General features: G+C 35.6%; 1 protein-coding gene across 1 annotated transcript in view; it reads right to left on the reverse strand.

The window, feature by feature from the left end:
• The window catches only part of LOC138698153 (alpha-tocopherol transfer protein-like), a 219993-nt gene that overhangs the window by 171640 nt on the left and 28975 nt on the right, over positions 1-19378 (reverse strand). The window contains exon 3 of the mRNA XM_069823895.1: positions 10902-11151. Within this exon, the coding sequence (XP_069679996.1) occupies positions 10902-11151 (250 nt within the window). The remainder of the gene's footprint in view (positions 1-10901; positions 11152-19378) is intronic.

Consider the following 19378-nt stretch of genomic DNA (forward strand, 5'->3'; position numbering starts at 1 on the left):
AAGCATCAGCACGTAGAGCTGAAAATCCGGGTTCAAATCCCGGCGCCGGAGAGAATTTTTCTCCGTTCCATCACTCTTTCATCATCTAGTCGATTGCTTTCAACATTTCCAGTCACTACATAAAATTTGTTAGTATATTTCATAGTGAACAGTGTGGAGAATAAAATATAACATGTACGTATTGAGTGTTATAAATGATTTACAAATTTATTTATTTTCATTTCATTTATATTCAGTGTAGATAAATTAAATTACTTAGGAATCCGCACAGAAAACCCTGAGATAGAAGTTTGAGTCATTAGGCTACAACGTTTTAATTCATTTGAACTGGCTATGCTAGATTAGACAAGAAGAAAAATTTGGATATTCTGAAAGAGTTAAATATTGACCCAATTTTATAGAAAATTCAAAATTATGGACAAAAATGGAAATCTCATATAGGGGAAGTCGAGGGAATATGGGCACCTTAATACTATTTCGGGTGCAATATCTCTCTATTTTTAATAATAATTAAGTTTATAGCTGGGATATGTTTCTTAATAATTTAGCTATATTATATAAGAATCCTGACTGCTTACTCCTAAACGTATGCAAGTAAAACTGGAAAATGCAAGTTAATGTGTTTTGCCCATATTCCCCCCGAGTGTGGGGGTAAAATGGGCATTAATGATGTGATTCGTAATCAACTGAAAGAAGTAAAAAAAAAAAAAAACTTAAAATACTTGAAAATATAACTGTATTAACTATATTATATATTGTATATGCAGTTTGTGATGGTTATTGCTTAACGCCTTTGGTAGATGATGTGACTCTTTGACTATGAATGACATTTGAATCAGTGGAAGGAATTATATGAATTGTAGGTTTGTCACCTGCTGCTGCAGTGCCAATGTAAGCATAATCAGGAATGACACTCATGTGCAGTGCAAAAGGGCCTGAATCTCGGAAGGCATTTACAGCCAGTCATACATTGACACATCTGTTTCATGCTTCTTTGTCAATAGAAGCAAACTCGATCTTCGTAAAAGGTCTCCTATGTTCCCTGAAGAAAACTGTAGCACCACTGTTGTAAGCTTTCTTCAAAGGACCAAACAGACTCCTATCTGCTGATTGGAACCAGGCTGTTGTTTGTGGAGGAAGACAAAACATCCATAATCCGTTTTCTACTGCAAAGTTTAGTGTCAGAATTACAGCTATGTGAATCACGTCCATCTACTATCAAAATTGCAGGTGCATGCTTACTGATGTTGAAATAAACAATGAAGTTCTTGATTATTGAGAAAAAATATACGAGGTGTGATCATTAAATTCCGAGATTGTGTCTGCTGTGGGCGAAGGGATCAAGTGAATGACACGCGTGCGCAGCAGTGACACTAGACGACCTTGAAAAGACGCGACACAAAGTTTCGAAGCGCTATCTTCATTGAGACCTGTGTTACACAAGGTTTTGTTAGCACATGCATCCGCGCACTTGCGAAATCACGATGGACTCGAAAATGGAGCAGAGAGCCAGCGTCAAATTCTTTGAGAAATCGGCAACCGTAACCTATGGAATATTGAAGCAAGCCTACGGGAATGAAGCAGTGAGTCAGGTGCGGTGTGTTTAGAGTGGCATTTGCGTTTCAGAAATAGAAGAAAATCGCTGAAGGACAACGAGAGGCCAGGTCGACCACACACGTGCAACACTGTCAAAAATGTCGAAGAAATTCGGCAAAATGTGCATAATGATCCTCACGTCCATTTTGAATATGAACGACCACAACTCTGGACAAAGAACAAATGGATGCCAGCTCACAGAGCTCTCGCAACACTCCAGTTTTGCACCCTAATAAGATGGTCGTCATTCCTCACCCCCATATTCACCAGATTTGGCCACCTGCGACTTTTTTGTTTCCGAAGATGAAATTCAAGCTAAAGGATCGCCGTTTTGGCACTGTGAAGGAGATCCAACGTGAATCGCAGAATATGCTTGTTAGACTTCAAGAACGTGACTTCCAGGAGACATTCCAAAAATGGCAGACACGTTGGGATCAGTTTATAGCTGCCCGAGTGGACTACTGAAGGGGATGGCAGCCAAATTTAAAAGAGGTCATTTTATTTCCACTAATGGGACAGGTCTCTGAATTTTTTGATAACACCTCGTATCTCCGTTGATGTAGGGAGACTGCTTGTGGAAGTATAATTTACTGACAGCAGGCAGCTGTTATTTCAGTCATTATTGTCCTCACTCCTTTTATAATGATACTTGGAGGAAAATAGTTCCCTGCTGCAATGAAGCAGGCCACAAGGGTAATGGCTTTTTCCTTTTCTTTAGGATAAATGCAATGCACCACTTTGTTTTCTTTGGGTGCAATGACATCTTTCGCTCTTGTAATCATTTGTAGGCCATTTTTATCAAGATTGAAGAGTCATTTTTATGAAGTGTAATGTTTGCCCATATTCCTCCGAATATTAGCGCCCATATTACCCCGACATGTAGGGTTTACTTTCAACAGTTGGCACTGCCGTGAACTATTCACAAAACAACGTCTGACGCAATAGAACGGCAGTTCAAGATGTTTATTCTGTATGTATACTATTAGATTTAAACTATTTTCTAAAGTTCATGTGTAATCTATTGCATATACATCTATTACATCTATTACAATTACATGGTCCTGTCCAAATATTACTTAATAATATCAGGATTAAGGAGGAAAGTTATACAAAGTTCCTAGGCATATACATTGACTCAAATCTAACATGGGAATATCATGTACAATTCTTGAATGAAAAATTGTCCAGATTATGTTATGTCTTTCGTATCTTAACCAAAATATCGCCCCTGAAGCTTCTATTGTCAAATGTACTATGGTTATGTACACTCAGTTATTGCATATGGGATAATAATTTGGGGCTCATCATCAAAATCCTTACAGATACTAAAATTACAGAAGAGAATAATAAAAATCATGAAACAAGTTCCAATATGGACTGAGAGCAGAGGAATTTTTAAAGAGCTCAATATACTACCGGTCCCCTGTATCTACGTACTAGAAACAGTCTGTTACATCCATCAGAATGCAAAACAGTTTATACCAAACTCTGAATGCCATGACTAGAACACTAGAACTTCCAGCAATATGCATTAAAATATCACAGGCTTACCAGAAGTCTTAACAGTATAGCTCATAATGGTTGTAAATTATACAACAAGCTCCCCTTACATATCAGGAAGTGTACCCAAAAAATTTTCAAGAAATCGGTAAAAAATATACTGTTGAAGCACATGCCACTGAGCATAAACGAGTACCTAAATTTGAATCTTGAACAGGAAATGTAATAATCTATTTATATACTGTTATTAATTGCTGTTGTTTTCCCTGTTTACTGCTCTTTACCTTCCTCTTCATGTACCTGGTAGAAGCATGCTGGTCATAAAACAAACTGCCAAGATTGTCATTATAATGAAATATACAATGTTAGAAAGTGATTATTACTATGTTGTAATTATAATTGTTGTCATTATTATTGTATTTGTTTACATTACTATTATACTATTGTATTAACATGTAATGTTATCTGACGATGCCATGAATCCTTGTATTCTGATGGCTAATAAATACATACACACATACACACATACATACATACATACATACATACATACATACATACATACATACATACATACATACATACATACATACATACCAGTGGCGTGCGCAACCTTTTGCATTAGGGTAGGCTCTTCATGTTTGCATGCTACATAGGTATACAACTTACAATATCTCGAACATATTGATAATTTGATATAATTTTAGTGAGTTCTGACATCAAACCAGAGCAGCAGCCAGAAGGAGAGTAAGAAAACAGAAACTTCCGGAAAATAATGATAAAATAAATTGGTAATTAAATAAATCATACCTTATTTACTTAAAGGTGAACTCCATTCTGCGTTCCTTTTTAGAAAACTCCTCCATGACATCGCTGTGGAATGTAGGGGATTTTCAGATTTCTTTCAGCTTTTTCTTCTCAATGCACATCAAGGCTAAACTGCTTAATCTTTCTTGCCCTTGAGTTGATCTTTGAAGTGATTTAATCCGCTTAAGGGCAGAAAATGACCTCTCAGCAGATGCAGATGTGCTTGGTATGGTCAAAACCAGTAGGGTCAATTTGTACAATTCGACAAATTCTGTGTGGAGTTGTTTTGATTTTAAATGTGTCACCAGTTCGTGAGGGTATTTTCCACGAAACTCTTCCATTGAATATAGGACTGTCAATTCATTTTTCAGACGAACTATATCAAACACTGCACTGTGCTTTACATTCAGCGCATCCAGGGTGGAATTAGCAAAATTTAATTTATACGACTGAAATTTGTTTGGATCAAGCAATGAAATAAATTCCAACTGAGGGAGATTTCCAAACCTATCTGTAATATGGTTTGTCACATTGTCTATTTTTTACAAAAATATTTTCCTGTATTTTATGACATCATTTTCCAGGCATTTTCTTTTTCGCGGCACTTCTTCACATTCGACTTCATTGCAAACATCACTCCATTATGCATCAAATCTGTATCTCTCATGTAGAACAATACGTTTTGTTTCATTAACCTTTTCTACACAATACAGAATATCCAAATGCTTCGTTTGAAGAATGTTGTACAGAATGTCAATGTATGCATAGATCTTTGATAACACATTTAGAAGAAATTTGGTCTCAAACTCTGAAAGGAAAGACAAATATCCACGCGCAAGAGCAACAGTTTCACTTTCCCAGTCTGATGAGTTGTTGAGTATATTTTTAAAAAAGTCCACCAGCTATTTACGGTTCTCCTTTACAATATTGACTATTCTGGAAGAGAAATTTCATCTTGTGGGTGCATTTCTTGGAATTATTCTGTTGGAATATTCAGTAAGAGCATGCGCGCGTTTTGTAGACTTGGAGAAGAAGCTACTTAGTCCATTCAATGTCTGAAAAAAAGATCCGGCACTCCTTAATACTCATAGCTGACTGAGATAAGACTAGATTTAGGACATGACTGAAACAATGAACAAATAGAGCTCTAGGATAAATGTCTTGAACTGTGGTTTTAAGTCCATTTATTTCTCCAGCCATCTCTGCCGCACCGTCATATGTTTGACCAACTAATTTGTCTCTAATATCATAAGATCCCACTATGTCCATTACATGATTAAATAAACCATTACAGGATCTATCTGCACTCACATCAACGAAGGAAATAAACGTTTTTTGAACCTGTGCTGTCTGGTCATGGACATACCTGAGAGTGGTGGATAGTTGTGATTTGTTGCTTACATCGGATGTTTCATCTAAAATAACTGCAACATGCTGGGCCATGGAAATGTCATTCTTAATAGATTCCATCAACACGCCACTGATAGCAGCTATCAGGTCATTTTGAATTCTGTTGATGTGCCCTTAAATGTTGTAGACGACTCTACATGTTCTCGAAGAGTAGTGTCGTAGCTGCTCAACAAATGTAAACATTCTATATAGTTGCCTTTGTTAAGTGAATCTTCACTTTCGCCATGCCCTCTGAACGGCAGTACTTGCATGGCTAAGAAGCACGTTGTGTCGATTAGGCTTTTCATTATTTCTCTGTTCTTCTTCACCATTTCATTGTGACGCGCCACATCCGATTTCAATTGTTGATCAAGTTGGGTGTCAATACGAACACTTCCAAAAACAAGAAAGCTGAACAACCGAACGCAAATGACATTGCGATCGTTCGTGTTTGACAATGGCATTGCTGAGATTATTTAAATTATTATAACCCTCTTTGTTCCACACACTTTGTTCGTTACAAATTAACGGTTAGCACGTCTAGCCGCGAAACCAGGTGGCCCGGGTTCGATTCCCGGTCGGGGCAAGTTACCTGGTTGAGGTTTTTTCCGGGGTTTTCCCTCAACCCAATATGAGCAAATGCTGGGTAACTTTCGGTGTTGGACCCCGGACTCTTTTCACCGGCATTATCACCTTCATCTCATTCAGACGCTAAATAACCTAAGCTGTTGATAAAGCGTCGTAAAATAACCTACTAAAAAAATCGTTACAAATTAATAAGCATGGCCAGCAAAATAATGACTGCATCCTGTTAGCTAATTAGTTTTCACATATTGGTTCACATTGAAATAACGTAAATATTCTCTACTCTTTTCTTTATGTAAAAACTTAAAGTTCGAAAGCGCCGGCACTGGTCTTCCCCCCACAGTTACAATTTCAACTTTTTCGTTCAATGATCTACAACCGAAAGTCCTTTTAAAAATCTGTTCAATTATACAGTGATCTTCTGCCATATTACAACAATATCGCACTAGTTTTACCTCACTTTGTTTAAATAAACTCTATAACACACTCACTTTACCAATAGAAGTTCAAATAAACACTATAATACAGTAATTTCATCACCAAAAGCGCTTTCATTAGCGCCTACCAGTCTAACGTACTACGGCAATGGGCAAGACACGTAAATCAGGGCGCATGCGCCAGCTGTTCTAATGTACTGATTATGAAGGGAAACACTACGCTCACTGCAGGGCCAGGGAGGCTCAGCAAGCCGAGCTGCCCAACTCTCCAGTGACGAAAGATGACGCGAGAGCGAGCACACAGCGGACAATAATTGAAATGCGACGTACAGTACCAACCAAAAGGAAATGAAAATAGGATGCCAAGCCAAAATTTGCTGAAATTAGATAAGGACTCTGCAGACTTTCTTAAATTAACAGTATTACTTTTAAATACAAATTTAATAAATTTCTTCCTGTCTGTCTGGGTAGGCGCAGCAGACCTAGCCTACCCAGAATGCACGCCACTGATACATACATACATACATACATACATACATACATACATACATACATACATACATACATACATACATACATACATACATACATACATATCTAAAATAAGTATTGTGAAATTTTAGTATACTTGAAGTCAATACTCGCGTTTTAGATAGCTGTTTTAACAATACGAGACAATACTGCACAGCGCGTTTCCCATAGCAACGATTACGATAGTCTCACTTTATACTAACCGTTATTAACGAAGAAACATAATTCGTTGCAAGAGTTTCGTCATGAAAACGTAACATTGCCCATATTCCCCACGTGCCCATATTCCCCACATGCCCATATTCCCCCGAATTCCCCTACTCAGGATGGCTAGGACAAGGATACCAAGCAAGCACTAAATTACCGCCCTTTTGGAACAAGATCTTTATGCCGTCCGCTGAAACGATGGAGTGAGACAATAACAGGCCACCAGGCTTAATGCGTGATAGGAAGAAGAAGATTACAGATTTGAAGATTCTGTCAAAAACTAATTGGTGCTTATTATCGCAAAAGGAAGAATGAAAGTGACAAGGAAAAGTAAAGATTACGAGTTTCCATGCTGAAATTCGTAAAGATAGATGAAGGTGATCCAACTGCATCAACATCAATCGGCTCGGAAAATTTTCCAGTCTGTAAGACGAAACGGATTTTGAAAAATCAGATACGAAGTTTAAAGTTTGTCTGAAGTTGTGCCGGGAAGAAGGGTCAGTGCCGAAATCAAGTTGTGGGGATAATTTACCGAGTAATAGTAATTGTGCTTAATTGCCGGCAGAATATAGCCTAATTTAGGGGATCCTAGTACCTGGCCACCTATTGTTAATAATCACTTATTAGAACTCATAGTTCAAATGGGACCTGTAATACTTCAAAACATAAACTTACCTAAAGATGCCAATGAAAGATCATTTCCCACGTCTCAATTTTTGAGACTGTTACTTAATGGCGAAAAAGTTCAAAGAACTTGGTTAATCTGTTCCGAAAAATTCAATAGTGTGTTTTGCTTTTGTTGCAAGCTGTTCGCTTTGAAGAAAAACGAATTAACAGATAGTCTGGGGTTTTCAGATTTGTCACGGCATGAAACGGAAGCAGAACATATGCAAAACTGTAAAAAGTGATATGAATTAAAAACTAGCCTTGAAAATAATTATACAATTGACAAAGAAAAACAACGATATTTTAAATCTGAAAAAAGAAGATTGCAAGCCATCATTGAAAGAATCGTTGAAATTGTACAGTTCTTAGCAGGACAGTCAGTGTTCAGCTTTCAGAGGTACAAAATAAATTATAAATTATATGAAACAAATAATGGGACATTTTTAAAGGCTATAGAAATATTGGCGAAAATTTATCATATTGTTTCACAGCATGTCAATGACATAACTCATTCCAAAACTGTTAAAAGTCTTATGCCTCATCATTTAGGCCATGCTTCTCAAAATGAAATATCGGTTTAGCAAGTGGCATTAAATAAAAAATTAACGAATTTTTAAGGAAAGCAAAATATTTTTCTGTAATTCTCAACTGCACGCCAGATGCCAGTCACACTGAACAAATATAATTTGTAGCAAGAATTGTAAATAATGGCACTTCTGATATTACAGTTCGAGAATTATTTCTTGGATTTTATCCTGTTTCATACACTTCAAGGGAATGTGTATGAAATTATCTCTTAAGTGAACTCTTGCTAGATTATGAGTTAGATATTCAAAATATGCGTGGAGAAGGGTACAATAATGGTACATATATGCATAGTGAGCACAATGGCCTATAGAATAAAATTAAGAATCTCAATCCTATAGTATTTTTTGTGTTCTGTGCATCTCATACTTTGAATCTAGTTGTAAACTAAACTGCCAATGTAACATTACAAAGAGTTCATTTTTTTAACATTATCGAAGAATTGTATATATTTTTCTCTGCATCCCCTTACAGGTGGGATATACTGGAAAGCAATATGATCAGGTTAACATTGAAGTCTATAAGTGATACAGGATGGGAGAGTAGAATGAAAGCAGTGCGACCTCTCAGAATGCAAATAAAATGAGTCTTGGGAAGTTAAATGACTTAATAGTTAATAATTCCAGAGACATGAAAACAAAGCACACAGCTCAGTGTTGTTTAGATGAGGTTGCATCTTTCAAGTTCATTTGATCAATTGTTATATGAAACGATGTTCAGTCAAAAATTGATATCGTAAGCAAAATATTGCAGAGCCCTCAATCCAACATAAATGAATCACTTAAAGGTTGAAGCGAGCTTGTTAAATTTCTAAGTGAAGCCAGATGTAACGAAGCACTTAATACATTATATTAGTCATGCCAAAGTTCTAGCCAAAAAAGTTAATGTGGTATCCCAATTTCCAGTTGTAAGGAGCAGAACTTAAGTTCGCCATTTTGATTATGAAAGTACTGACGAAGAAATAAAAGATCCAAAAGAATTGTTTAGAATACAATTTTATCTAATAATTGTTGACATTACATTATACACTTTAAATTAAAGCTTTGAATATCTGAATGATTGCAATAGTATATTTAAATTTCTTTGTGAAATCAGAGAAATGACAGAGGATAAAATTAAAAAAGATGTTTCCCTTCAACTTAATAAAAGAAGTGCAAATCTTAAAGATACTGATGGTCCTGAGCTCTTAAATGAGCTGGTAATATTCAGAACTTTGGACAATGGCAATGATGCCATTTCAGAAACTGATTCATTAAAAAACTACATTGCACAAAATAACTTGACATCATCATTTCCTAATCTGTTTATAGCTTTGACAATTTTTTTTCACATTACCTGTGAGTGTAGCATTAGATGAAAGGAATTTTCAAAACTCAAACTTATTAAAACATATTTAAATCAATGACTGAAAGGAAGTTTAATGATTTAGGATTTTTAGCTATAGAAAATGAGATGTGTGAAAAGTTAGACTTATCAGATGTTATTGATGAACTGGCAAATAAGAAAGAAAGAAAAAAAGAAAGAAAGAAAGAAAGAAAAAAAGAAAGAAAGAAAGAAAGAAAGAAAGAAAGAAAGAAAGAAAGAAAGAAAGAAAGAAAGAACGAACGAAAGAAGAGTGCTGTTCTAATGTACTGATTAACAGTTGCTTCTGTTTGGTACATTTTTTACATTTGCTATGTTTATAAACTTCAAATAAATACTGTATGTAAAAATGTTTAAGGATTATTTTTTGTCAAGTACATAGTTTCGCCACAAAAAACATACTAATAGGCTTCCGTGGGTTGGGTTAAACTGTGAATGTACTCGCGATGTGCATTGTTTAGGACGGCCAATTATATATAGCACGCAGGCTTTTAATAACCCCAAAACTGGCCCTGGCAGTCAACAACGTAATCTCAGGATAATGAATGGAGCTCGGGATCCAGTGTTGCGCTCGGAAGTGGGTTTGATTCCCTGAGGTTCTCCCCAACTATAAGACTAAAGTCAGATAACCATCTGGTAAATTCGCCAAATACTGTATTATCTTTCCATAAAAAATCTCACTGATGCTAGATAATCTCATGGTTGATACAGCATGATTAAATAATCTACTTCAAAATGCAGGAAGGAATAATGCTTGTTTCGACTTCACAGCTCACTCCACATTTTCTTTGGTCTGTCCTAGTTACCTGTCACAATGTTTAAATAGTAGTATTATTTTGGTAGTCTTATTCTCCATGTATCCTAAATGTTCCTTGCAGTTTAATATGTAATGGCCAAAATAACATACGTCTTGGCAATAAGTGTTCTACAATCGTATGCAGTATTAGTATTGTATGTAAAATACCAGACAAAAGACTTGTCAGCTTACTAAAAATTCTCCCAGCGTTGGTATGTTATACCGTAACAGAAGAAAATAGCCATACTTATTGTGTTTTTTAAATGGCAAGAATAAACATAACTGAATCCGTATTTCATGGCTGACTCTTCTGCCTTAATTTAAAGTTGAATAGTATTGTATTATAACTGTTTCTTTGAACATTAATACCCTGAATAATGACACAACTGTAAAATAGAGTTTCATGAATGCATGCAAAACACAAATAAAACATTACTGACCTCAGCAAAGACAAGCGTCTTCCTGATTAAGGAGAAATTAAATCTCTGAATATGTCCGAACTTTGCACCTGCTATATCAAATATAAGAACAAGGCCAGGAGATGTTCCTTCGTGTAAAAGACATCGATCCATCATCATAAAGAATATTCTAGCGGCATCAACAAAATCATATTTTGATGGATCACTATTCTTTAAGCTGTGGTATACAATGTGATCACCATTTGGATGTTTAGGAAGTTCTACATAGTTCCTGGAAATAAGTAAATCAAATTACTATTATTATGAGAAACATTATGTAATGTTATGGCAACTCATCGTAAAATAAAATATACTTTACACATTGTAACTTTCATTTGTGATATACCGGTATATTTTTATTTCAGTGGCTACAGGTATATAATCATTCTATTAACCTGCAATAGAATCCAAAATAAATAACTGGGGTCGACCTGGTTGGCGAGTTGGTATAGCGCTGGCCTTCTATGCTCAGGGTTGCGGGTTCGATCCCGGGCCAGGTCGATGGCATTTAAGTGTGCTTAAATGCGACAGCCTCATGTCAGTAGATATACTAGGATGTAAAGGAACTCCTGCGGGACAAAATTCCGGCACATCCGGCGACGCTGATATAACCTCTGCAGTTGCGAGCGTCGTTAAATAAACCATAACATTAACATTAAATGACTGGGTTTCCAAAATCTCAGGATCCCTTGATCTACTCTTACTTATATCGTTATTTTGAAATAATCTATTTTTATGGCTTAACAAAATGTACAAAAAACAAGTTACATATCACTGTTTTTTATATATTTACTTTTAATTTACATTTGCAAACGTTTTCACCCTCCAAAAGGGCATCATCAGGCATGAAATAATATACAAATATCTAAAATCAAATGTGTAGAAAGATGTACAAACATTTGTATTGTGTTAGTACGAGAATAATCTGTGTGCGTGAGACTGTCATATTGTAGTTGTACATATGAATATTAAAAGCAATAACTATTATATCGCGTGACATGAGTCATAATATCATAAATTATCTGAAAAAGATACAAATACATCTTATGTGCACATTGCAAGGAAATGTAAAACACTTGTGAATAAAATACGTGCTTGTGCAAAATTATGTTCAAAAGCCTTGTGCTTTTACGACGTAGATAAAACTAATGCTGTGTGACTTATGATAGAAACTGCCTTTGAAGACTATTAAATGTCACATTTTGACATATTGTGAGCTTGTAGGCAATGCTTGTTGTGAGAGTATACATGCTACAAAATCTTGTGTATGTATGAACATATTCATTCATTTACAAATGAATGCCAATTATTTAAAACATTATACATTACGAAGACAATGATAGTTGTGTGCCATATTATTTGCACAACGCAGCTGTATCACTAAATGTTGAGTCCAATTATTATTCGACATTGGTCAAATGTTGCATTTGGTGTACTGAATGGGTATTACGAAATCACGTAACTACCATCATATGCTCAAGTATTTTAATCTGTAACAAATATACAATGTTGTAATACGTAAAGTACTAAATTTTGATTGTTTTGATTTGTTTGTATGAGAGTTGTATGCTATCTATACTTACATATTGCCGATCAAGGCTATAGTGTAGATGTCAACTTGGGTGTTAATGTATAACTAACTCGGTGTTACGTACTACATATTATTCCCGCATCTTCGTAATGATATCTAAGTGTATGAAGTGGGGACTATATTTTGTTAGGTCAGAGAGCGTGTAATGGGTTATTATTATGGATCAGATTCTCATTTATTATTGTGTCACCTTCTAAAATTGTTTAGTTATATAAAATTCTTCGGCGCTATTTATTAAAATATTGTTGTAACATGATTTTATGGTTTTGATGGTGTCTTTACCATGACTTAACTCGTGTCCTGTATCTATTAAATGGGTAGCGTATTTTGATTTTCTCCTGTTATTTTTTAAGTCAGATATGTGTTCACCATACCTGACTTTAAAGTTTCTCCGTGTCTGCCCCACATGAATTGTACAGTAAAATCCCTTTATCTAGTTTTATGTGTCTTAATCGTTTATTGGATAACAGTAATAATGATGTTTGTCTATTCGAATATAATTATGGCTTTCAAAATACCAAATGATGATCGTAATGGCGAAATAGCTCGTAAGAAAATACGCGAGCATGTACAGTGTAAATATTGCTTACTTTTTTCGAAAAAAAGACTGTGGAAAAAAATTATTTAATTATATATAACTTCGATATACACTCTCTCAAGCGAAAGAATAAAATGGTGTAAACCACTGGACACCAATAGATCTGTTCGCATGACAACAAACAAAAGAATTACTGTCAATTGAGAAATCTCAAGACCACGTGCATGCGTTTACATAACTTTATTCTTTCGATGGACAGGCTTTAGTAATATTAAAGTCAAAACCCCACCAGTACCTCGCGATTACCGTTCTATCGTCATTTTACCTGCCCTGTCGAAAGCACTGGATCGAATTATTCACAATCAACTTCCTGATTATCTGAATGAGAACAATCTTCTGCATTCTTATCAATCTGGCTTCCGTGCAGAACATAGTACTGTTACTGCCGTTGTCAAAGTAACTGAAGACATTCTTGAAACAATGGATAAGAGTAAGGTAACTGTGATGACACTTCTAGACTTTACTGTTCCGTGAACATAGACTTGCTCCTCTGCAAACCAGTGGCGGCTCGTAGTCAAATGTCCAGGATAGGCAAAATTTACAAAACATAATGACATAATAATCTATACAGTGATCATCAACCGTCTACATTCCTGGCACTCACAACTCACAAATCAATGCTTATTTTTTATTATATATTATGCTATACTAAAAATGTTTCGCTTGCAGTACCTGTCCTTCATGCAAGCGCTTGGGGAACGTTCAGCTTAAGATTATCTTACTTTCATTTGTACATTAGGTCTATGCGCCGATCCTTCTTACGAGCATACCGCTTAATGATGTCATCATACTACGACTCCTGTTTTTCTAACGAAGCTCTCTTTCAATTGATTCTGTGGCTAAGACTGTCATTCTAAACTGTCCCATGGTACTCCAACCCATTTATGCCCAGGTGGGTCGTTTTCAACCCATTGATTAAAATTATTTTCCACGCGAATTAGTTTAGGCAACACAACGTATCTACTTTTCTTAGATGCACAAAGGTACAATGCACTTGTGGAACACGCGGGAAACCAACAGACCACGTCATTATTGCGCGGGAACTTGCCGAATAAATATGACGCAACTACCGTCTCCCTTGGAGAAATAAAAGTGAGTAAAAACTCTGTTCAATCCGTGAATTTTATTAACAGTCATTGTTTCCTGCCAAGAAGATTCAGGAGAATATGCATCTTGTATGTTTTTGTCAATATTTACGCTATTTGCTGTACAGTAGGGCTTAGAATTTAGTGTGGGTCGATAAGGACCCACTAAGCACTTATTCGAGAATTACCTTTCACATAGCTTTTCATTATGAAATCATTTTGTTTTCTTATTATTTTCCTTTGAGCGATGTTTTTACGAACAACTACCTCAATAGAAGTTTGTGTAAGAATTAGGAGTGCTTTTGGGAATGATAATTCTGATAGCACTTCTCTGAATATCTCAGGCTTATTACCGCTTTCATTTACAACATTGTTTTATTTGTGTAATTTTATATCTCACTGCTTGGGATGCACTCTGGATAGTCTTTGACGAACTAAATAGTTCATAATTCTCGGCACTAGCGGCACCTATGAGAGTCGAGTGTGAATAACAACCAGAATGACCCCGTTTTGTCTTTTTATTATCTTCATGAGGGTCCCCTACTGGTACCATCTGAAACTGAGACCCTTCATTACATTTTCCATAATCATAATTATTTCCTCTTTCAGACTCAGTGGTCTGACAGTAATCTAAATTCTAGAATAATTGGAGAGATCTGATTCTTCCGAAATACCAAAATATGGGGCAGATATATTCATTGGTCTGCCTGAGGATAACGGATGCAGATTCTGGAGATGAAGATTGCAAGGACTCCAACCGAGCTCAACTACAAGCCACAACAGAATTAGTGACAAAGCTACCAGACATTGTTCGGCACTGATATTAGAAAAAATTCCGATCTTATCAGCAATGAAATTGAGAATTCCCCCACCACCGACACGTAGAATAAAGCGAGAAAGAAATAAAGGTGAGCATCACGTCTATCGAATATGAAGTAGCCCCTTTACAAGAAGAGGAAATCAAAGTTCGTCTGCCTTATGTTTTCCGTAAATATAATTGCAATATGAGTAGAGTACATACTTCTGACCTACGTGGAAAAATGGCACATACCATTACTTTCGTGGTTATTAGATGTGTGCATAAACAATACTAGGCTTCTCAGTCAGTCGATCATATGGAAAGTCTTTCGATGCACTCGCCTTCGGCCACAAAATAACGCAAGCCTAAAATACGACATTTCTCCAAAGAGTGGAAGATGAGTTCGTACCTTCGATACCATCAAAGAACACCGGAGAAAGGATCACTGTGGGCACTATAATCCAACAACAAAGATGCCGATACAAGATTTGTGGCAATGTAAAAGCATGTCAGAGATGCACCATATCATGAGTAGAAATAAGGACTTATGTCATGTATTTTTAGTAGGTTATTTTACGACGCTGTACCAACACCTCATGTTATTTATTGTCTGAATGAGATAAAGGTGATAATGCCGGTGTCCGGGGTCCAGAACCGATAGTTACTCAGCATTTGCTCATATTGGGTTGAGGGAAAAACCCGGAAAAAACCTCAACCAGGTAACTTACTCCGACCGGGATTCGAACCCGGGCAACCTGGTTTCGCAGCCAGACGCGCTAACCGTTACTCCACAGGTATGGACCTTATGTCATGTACCATAATTTATTGTGTTTCAAATTATTTATTCTTCCAGTACAAGGTTTCATTTCAGATTGGTGAATGTAAAATACATGTGAATGTGAATGTAGCTCTCTGGGAAATTATAATTATTATTCAATAAATATTTTTAAAAAATCGTATGCGTTTTTAATATGGTAATGATTTGTTTATACATTACTTTTAAATTTAACAAGTTGCATACTACGCAAAAGCATAAATAAAACAAGAAATCGTCAAAACATTATAATGAACAAATTCTCGAGGAAGTGCCTAGTGGGTCGTTATCGATCCACCCCATGATTTTTTACCGAAGTAACTAAATCAGTATTTTCATAGTTCCTCATGCTTAGAACGTCCCTCTGACTCATTTAATATGATATGTGAAACAAAAATTTAAAAAAATAATAATCTGGGCATAAATGGGTTAAATAAGACTTCGCTCTGTTCAGGCAAGAGAAACTTCTCTCAACACTACAATTTGTTGCTGGTATTGTTGCAGCGCAAAACAGTCTGTAGGATTCCGGCAATACACTCTGTATATCACTTTTCACAAACATCTTGATACTGTCCGTTGCACTACGAGACATGAACTGAACGTTCAAATAGACAAATTCCAATTCATTTTTCAGTCGTGAAAAGTCGAAGTGAAGAGAATAATGACTTTTTAATGAATTTAACTCTTTAAAAGATAAATATTTTTTTGAATTCACTAAATCATGATGCATCTACCATGAGAAAGAATAATTCTAATTTCTGAATGTCTCTGAACCTAGTCTGAAGCTTAACTATAATGTTATATAAAATTTCATAGTATAGCTGCCTATAATGGGCTAGACTTAAGTAGAACTATCTCTTGTTATTTTCAGATCATTTGTACTGTTCAAAATGCTGAAATATTCTTTGCTCTTGCAGTAATTTCTCATGTCTTCTAATTTCTTTATTTGTCTCTGAATAGCTGAAAACAGTACTGTATGTCAAGTGATTTCTTCTGTAGTAGGTATATCAAAAAGAACTTCTGTCATTGAAAATATATCCATGTTGAATCTTTCGTACACTACTTTTAACACTTGAATATAAATAATTGATTAAATGGCGATCTTACTCGTGTTAATTATGTAAGCACGTGTGGCTTACAGCTGTTTCGGTGTTACTTAACACCATCCTCAGAGCCTACTAGATCTCGGCGCTATCTCAACTTCGCTGCCTGTTGTGTGGGTGTGTTCGTGTGATGAAGAGTTGTGTCTAATAGTGTGTGTGTTCTGAAATTGATCTGTGTGTTGAGAATTTGATTAGGGTGTATTTTAGTGTGTCTGTATATTTCATATTGTTCTAGTGTGTTGAGTTTTTGGTTTTTGGGTTGTATGTGTAGGATTTCCATGCTTGTATTTATGTTATTGTATGTTTGGTTAGCATTAGTTATGTGTTCGGCATATGTAGATGTATTGTGTCCTCTGGTTATTGCTTTAATGTGTTTTTTGTATCGAGTTTGGAATGATCTGCCTGTCTGTCCAATGTAAAAACTGTCGCAACTATTGCATATGAGTTTGTATACGCCTGTGTGGTTGTATTTATTTGTTTGTGTGTTGAGATGTCTTTGTAGTGTGTTTTTGTCCTGTATGCTATGTTGTATTTCTGTTGTCTGAATGAGGATGCGATCTTATGTGTGTTTTTGTTTTCGTATGTTAGTGTAATGTATTTCTTGTGTTCTTGTGTTTGTGTTGTGTTTTGTGTTTGTTGAGTTTTTGTTTTGTCTTCCTTATGATGTTGTCTATTATGTTTGGATTGTAACCATTTTCCTGTGCTATGTATTTGATTGTGTTTACTTCTTCATTGCAGTGTTGTTGGCTCATGGGTATGTTGAGTAATCTGTGTACCATTGTCCTGAATGCAGCATGTTTGTGTTGTGTGGAGTGATTAGATGTGTTGTGTATGTGTGTGGTGGTGGTGGTTGGTTTTCTGTATATTTTGAAGGTGTGTTTGTTGTCAACTTTTGTTATGGTGATGTCTAGGAAATTTACGGAGTTATTATTTTCAAGTTCCAGTGTGTATTGGAGTTTTGGGTGTAATTTGTTATGTATTGGTGTAGTTTGTATATTTGTCGTTTGTTTCCTTTGTATAGTATGAGTATGTCGTCTACGTATCTGTGTCAGTATATTATGTTGTCTGCATATTTTTTGTGTTCATTGTTGAGTATGTATGTTTGTTCTTTGTTGTGTAAAAATATCTCTGCTAGTATGCTAGATCCCATTAGCAAACCTTCTGTTTGGGTATAGTATTTGTTGTTGTGTGTGAAATAGTTTTGTTTTGTTATGATGTCTGTGATATGGATGATTTCTTCGATGTATTCTTGTGGTGTGTTATTGTCTGTGAGCATTTGTTTTAGTATCTGTAATGTGTCTTGTATCGGTATGTTAGTGTATAAGTTAGTGATATCGAAAGATGCTAGTGTTGCATTGTGTGGAATGTGTTGTTGTTCTGTTTTGTTAACTAGGTCTATAGTATTTTTTTGTTGTTGTCTGTTTTCTGAATTTTATGTTGTTTCTGATAATTTTGTCCATATATGTGGCTAGTTTGTGTGCTGGTGCCTGTTTGTAGTTGATTAGAGGTCTAATTGGTATGTTATCTTTATGTATCTTGGGTAGTGCATTGAGTATAGGTGCTGCTGGTTTGATGGGTTTGAGTTGTTGTTTCATATTGTGCGGTATTATATCTTTGCTTTTGTTGATTGTGCTTTTTATTGTGTTGTGGTATTGTGTGGTGGGATCTTTTTCAAGTTCTGTGATGTTGTTTTGTTTAAAGTATGTTTCTATTTTGCACATATGCGACCTAAAACTCTAAATGACACAATAAACCAATTGAACAGTGACTTGAACTCAATATCAAAATTCTTTGAGTCCAAATAAGTCGTAGGCAATTTTAATCGGGCAACAATGCCTCCTACGTATTTTAAAATCTGCTATTATAAATTCTGTAAAATTAAATTAATCTATAATCCCATTCAGTACCTCTGTTAAATATCTAGATGAGAACATAGATGAGGGGCTCAAGTGAAATGTCCAAGTCACACACACATGTAAGACCATCGTCTTCATTCTACAGTCATTAAATCGCCTGAAAAATTTTCTACCCTTTGAATTAAAGAATTATTCTCATATAAACATTGGTGATGCCACATTTTGAGTACTATGACATTCTACTAACAGATTTAAATTCTAATTTAGACCAAAGATTACAACGCGTTCATAATGCCTGCATACGTTTCATTTGTAACATCCGCAAATACGACCACTTTACACCTTACCTTGAAATGCTCCAATGGGTAAGATTACAAGACCGATGATAAATCCAGTAATTAATTTTCCTATATTGCATCATCAATACTTATTCGCCTAATTATCCCACAGTGAGTTTTAATTTCTTGTCCTCATATCACAGTCTGAGCACTCGTTCTAAAAATTACCCTTTATTATCTACTGTATGATTTGCCATAAAACATCTCACTATTCTTCCTCTTTCACAGCATCAGAAATTCGTTTCTGAAACTCCAGCTCCCTCAGGAACTGTCAA

This window comes from Periplaneta americana, chromosome 4 (assembly GCF_040183065.1).
Source record: "Periplaneta americana isolate PAMFEO1 chromosome 4, P.americana_PAMFEO1_priV1, whole genome shotgun sequence".
NCBI classification, from domain to species: domain Eukaryota; kingdom Metazoa; phylum Arthropoda; class Insecta; order Blattodea; family Blattidae; genus Periplaneta; species Periplaneta americana.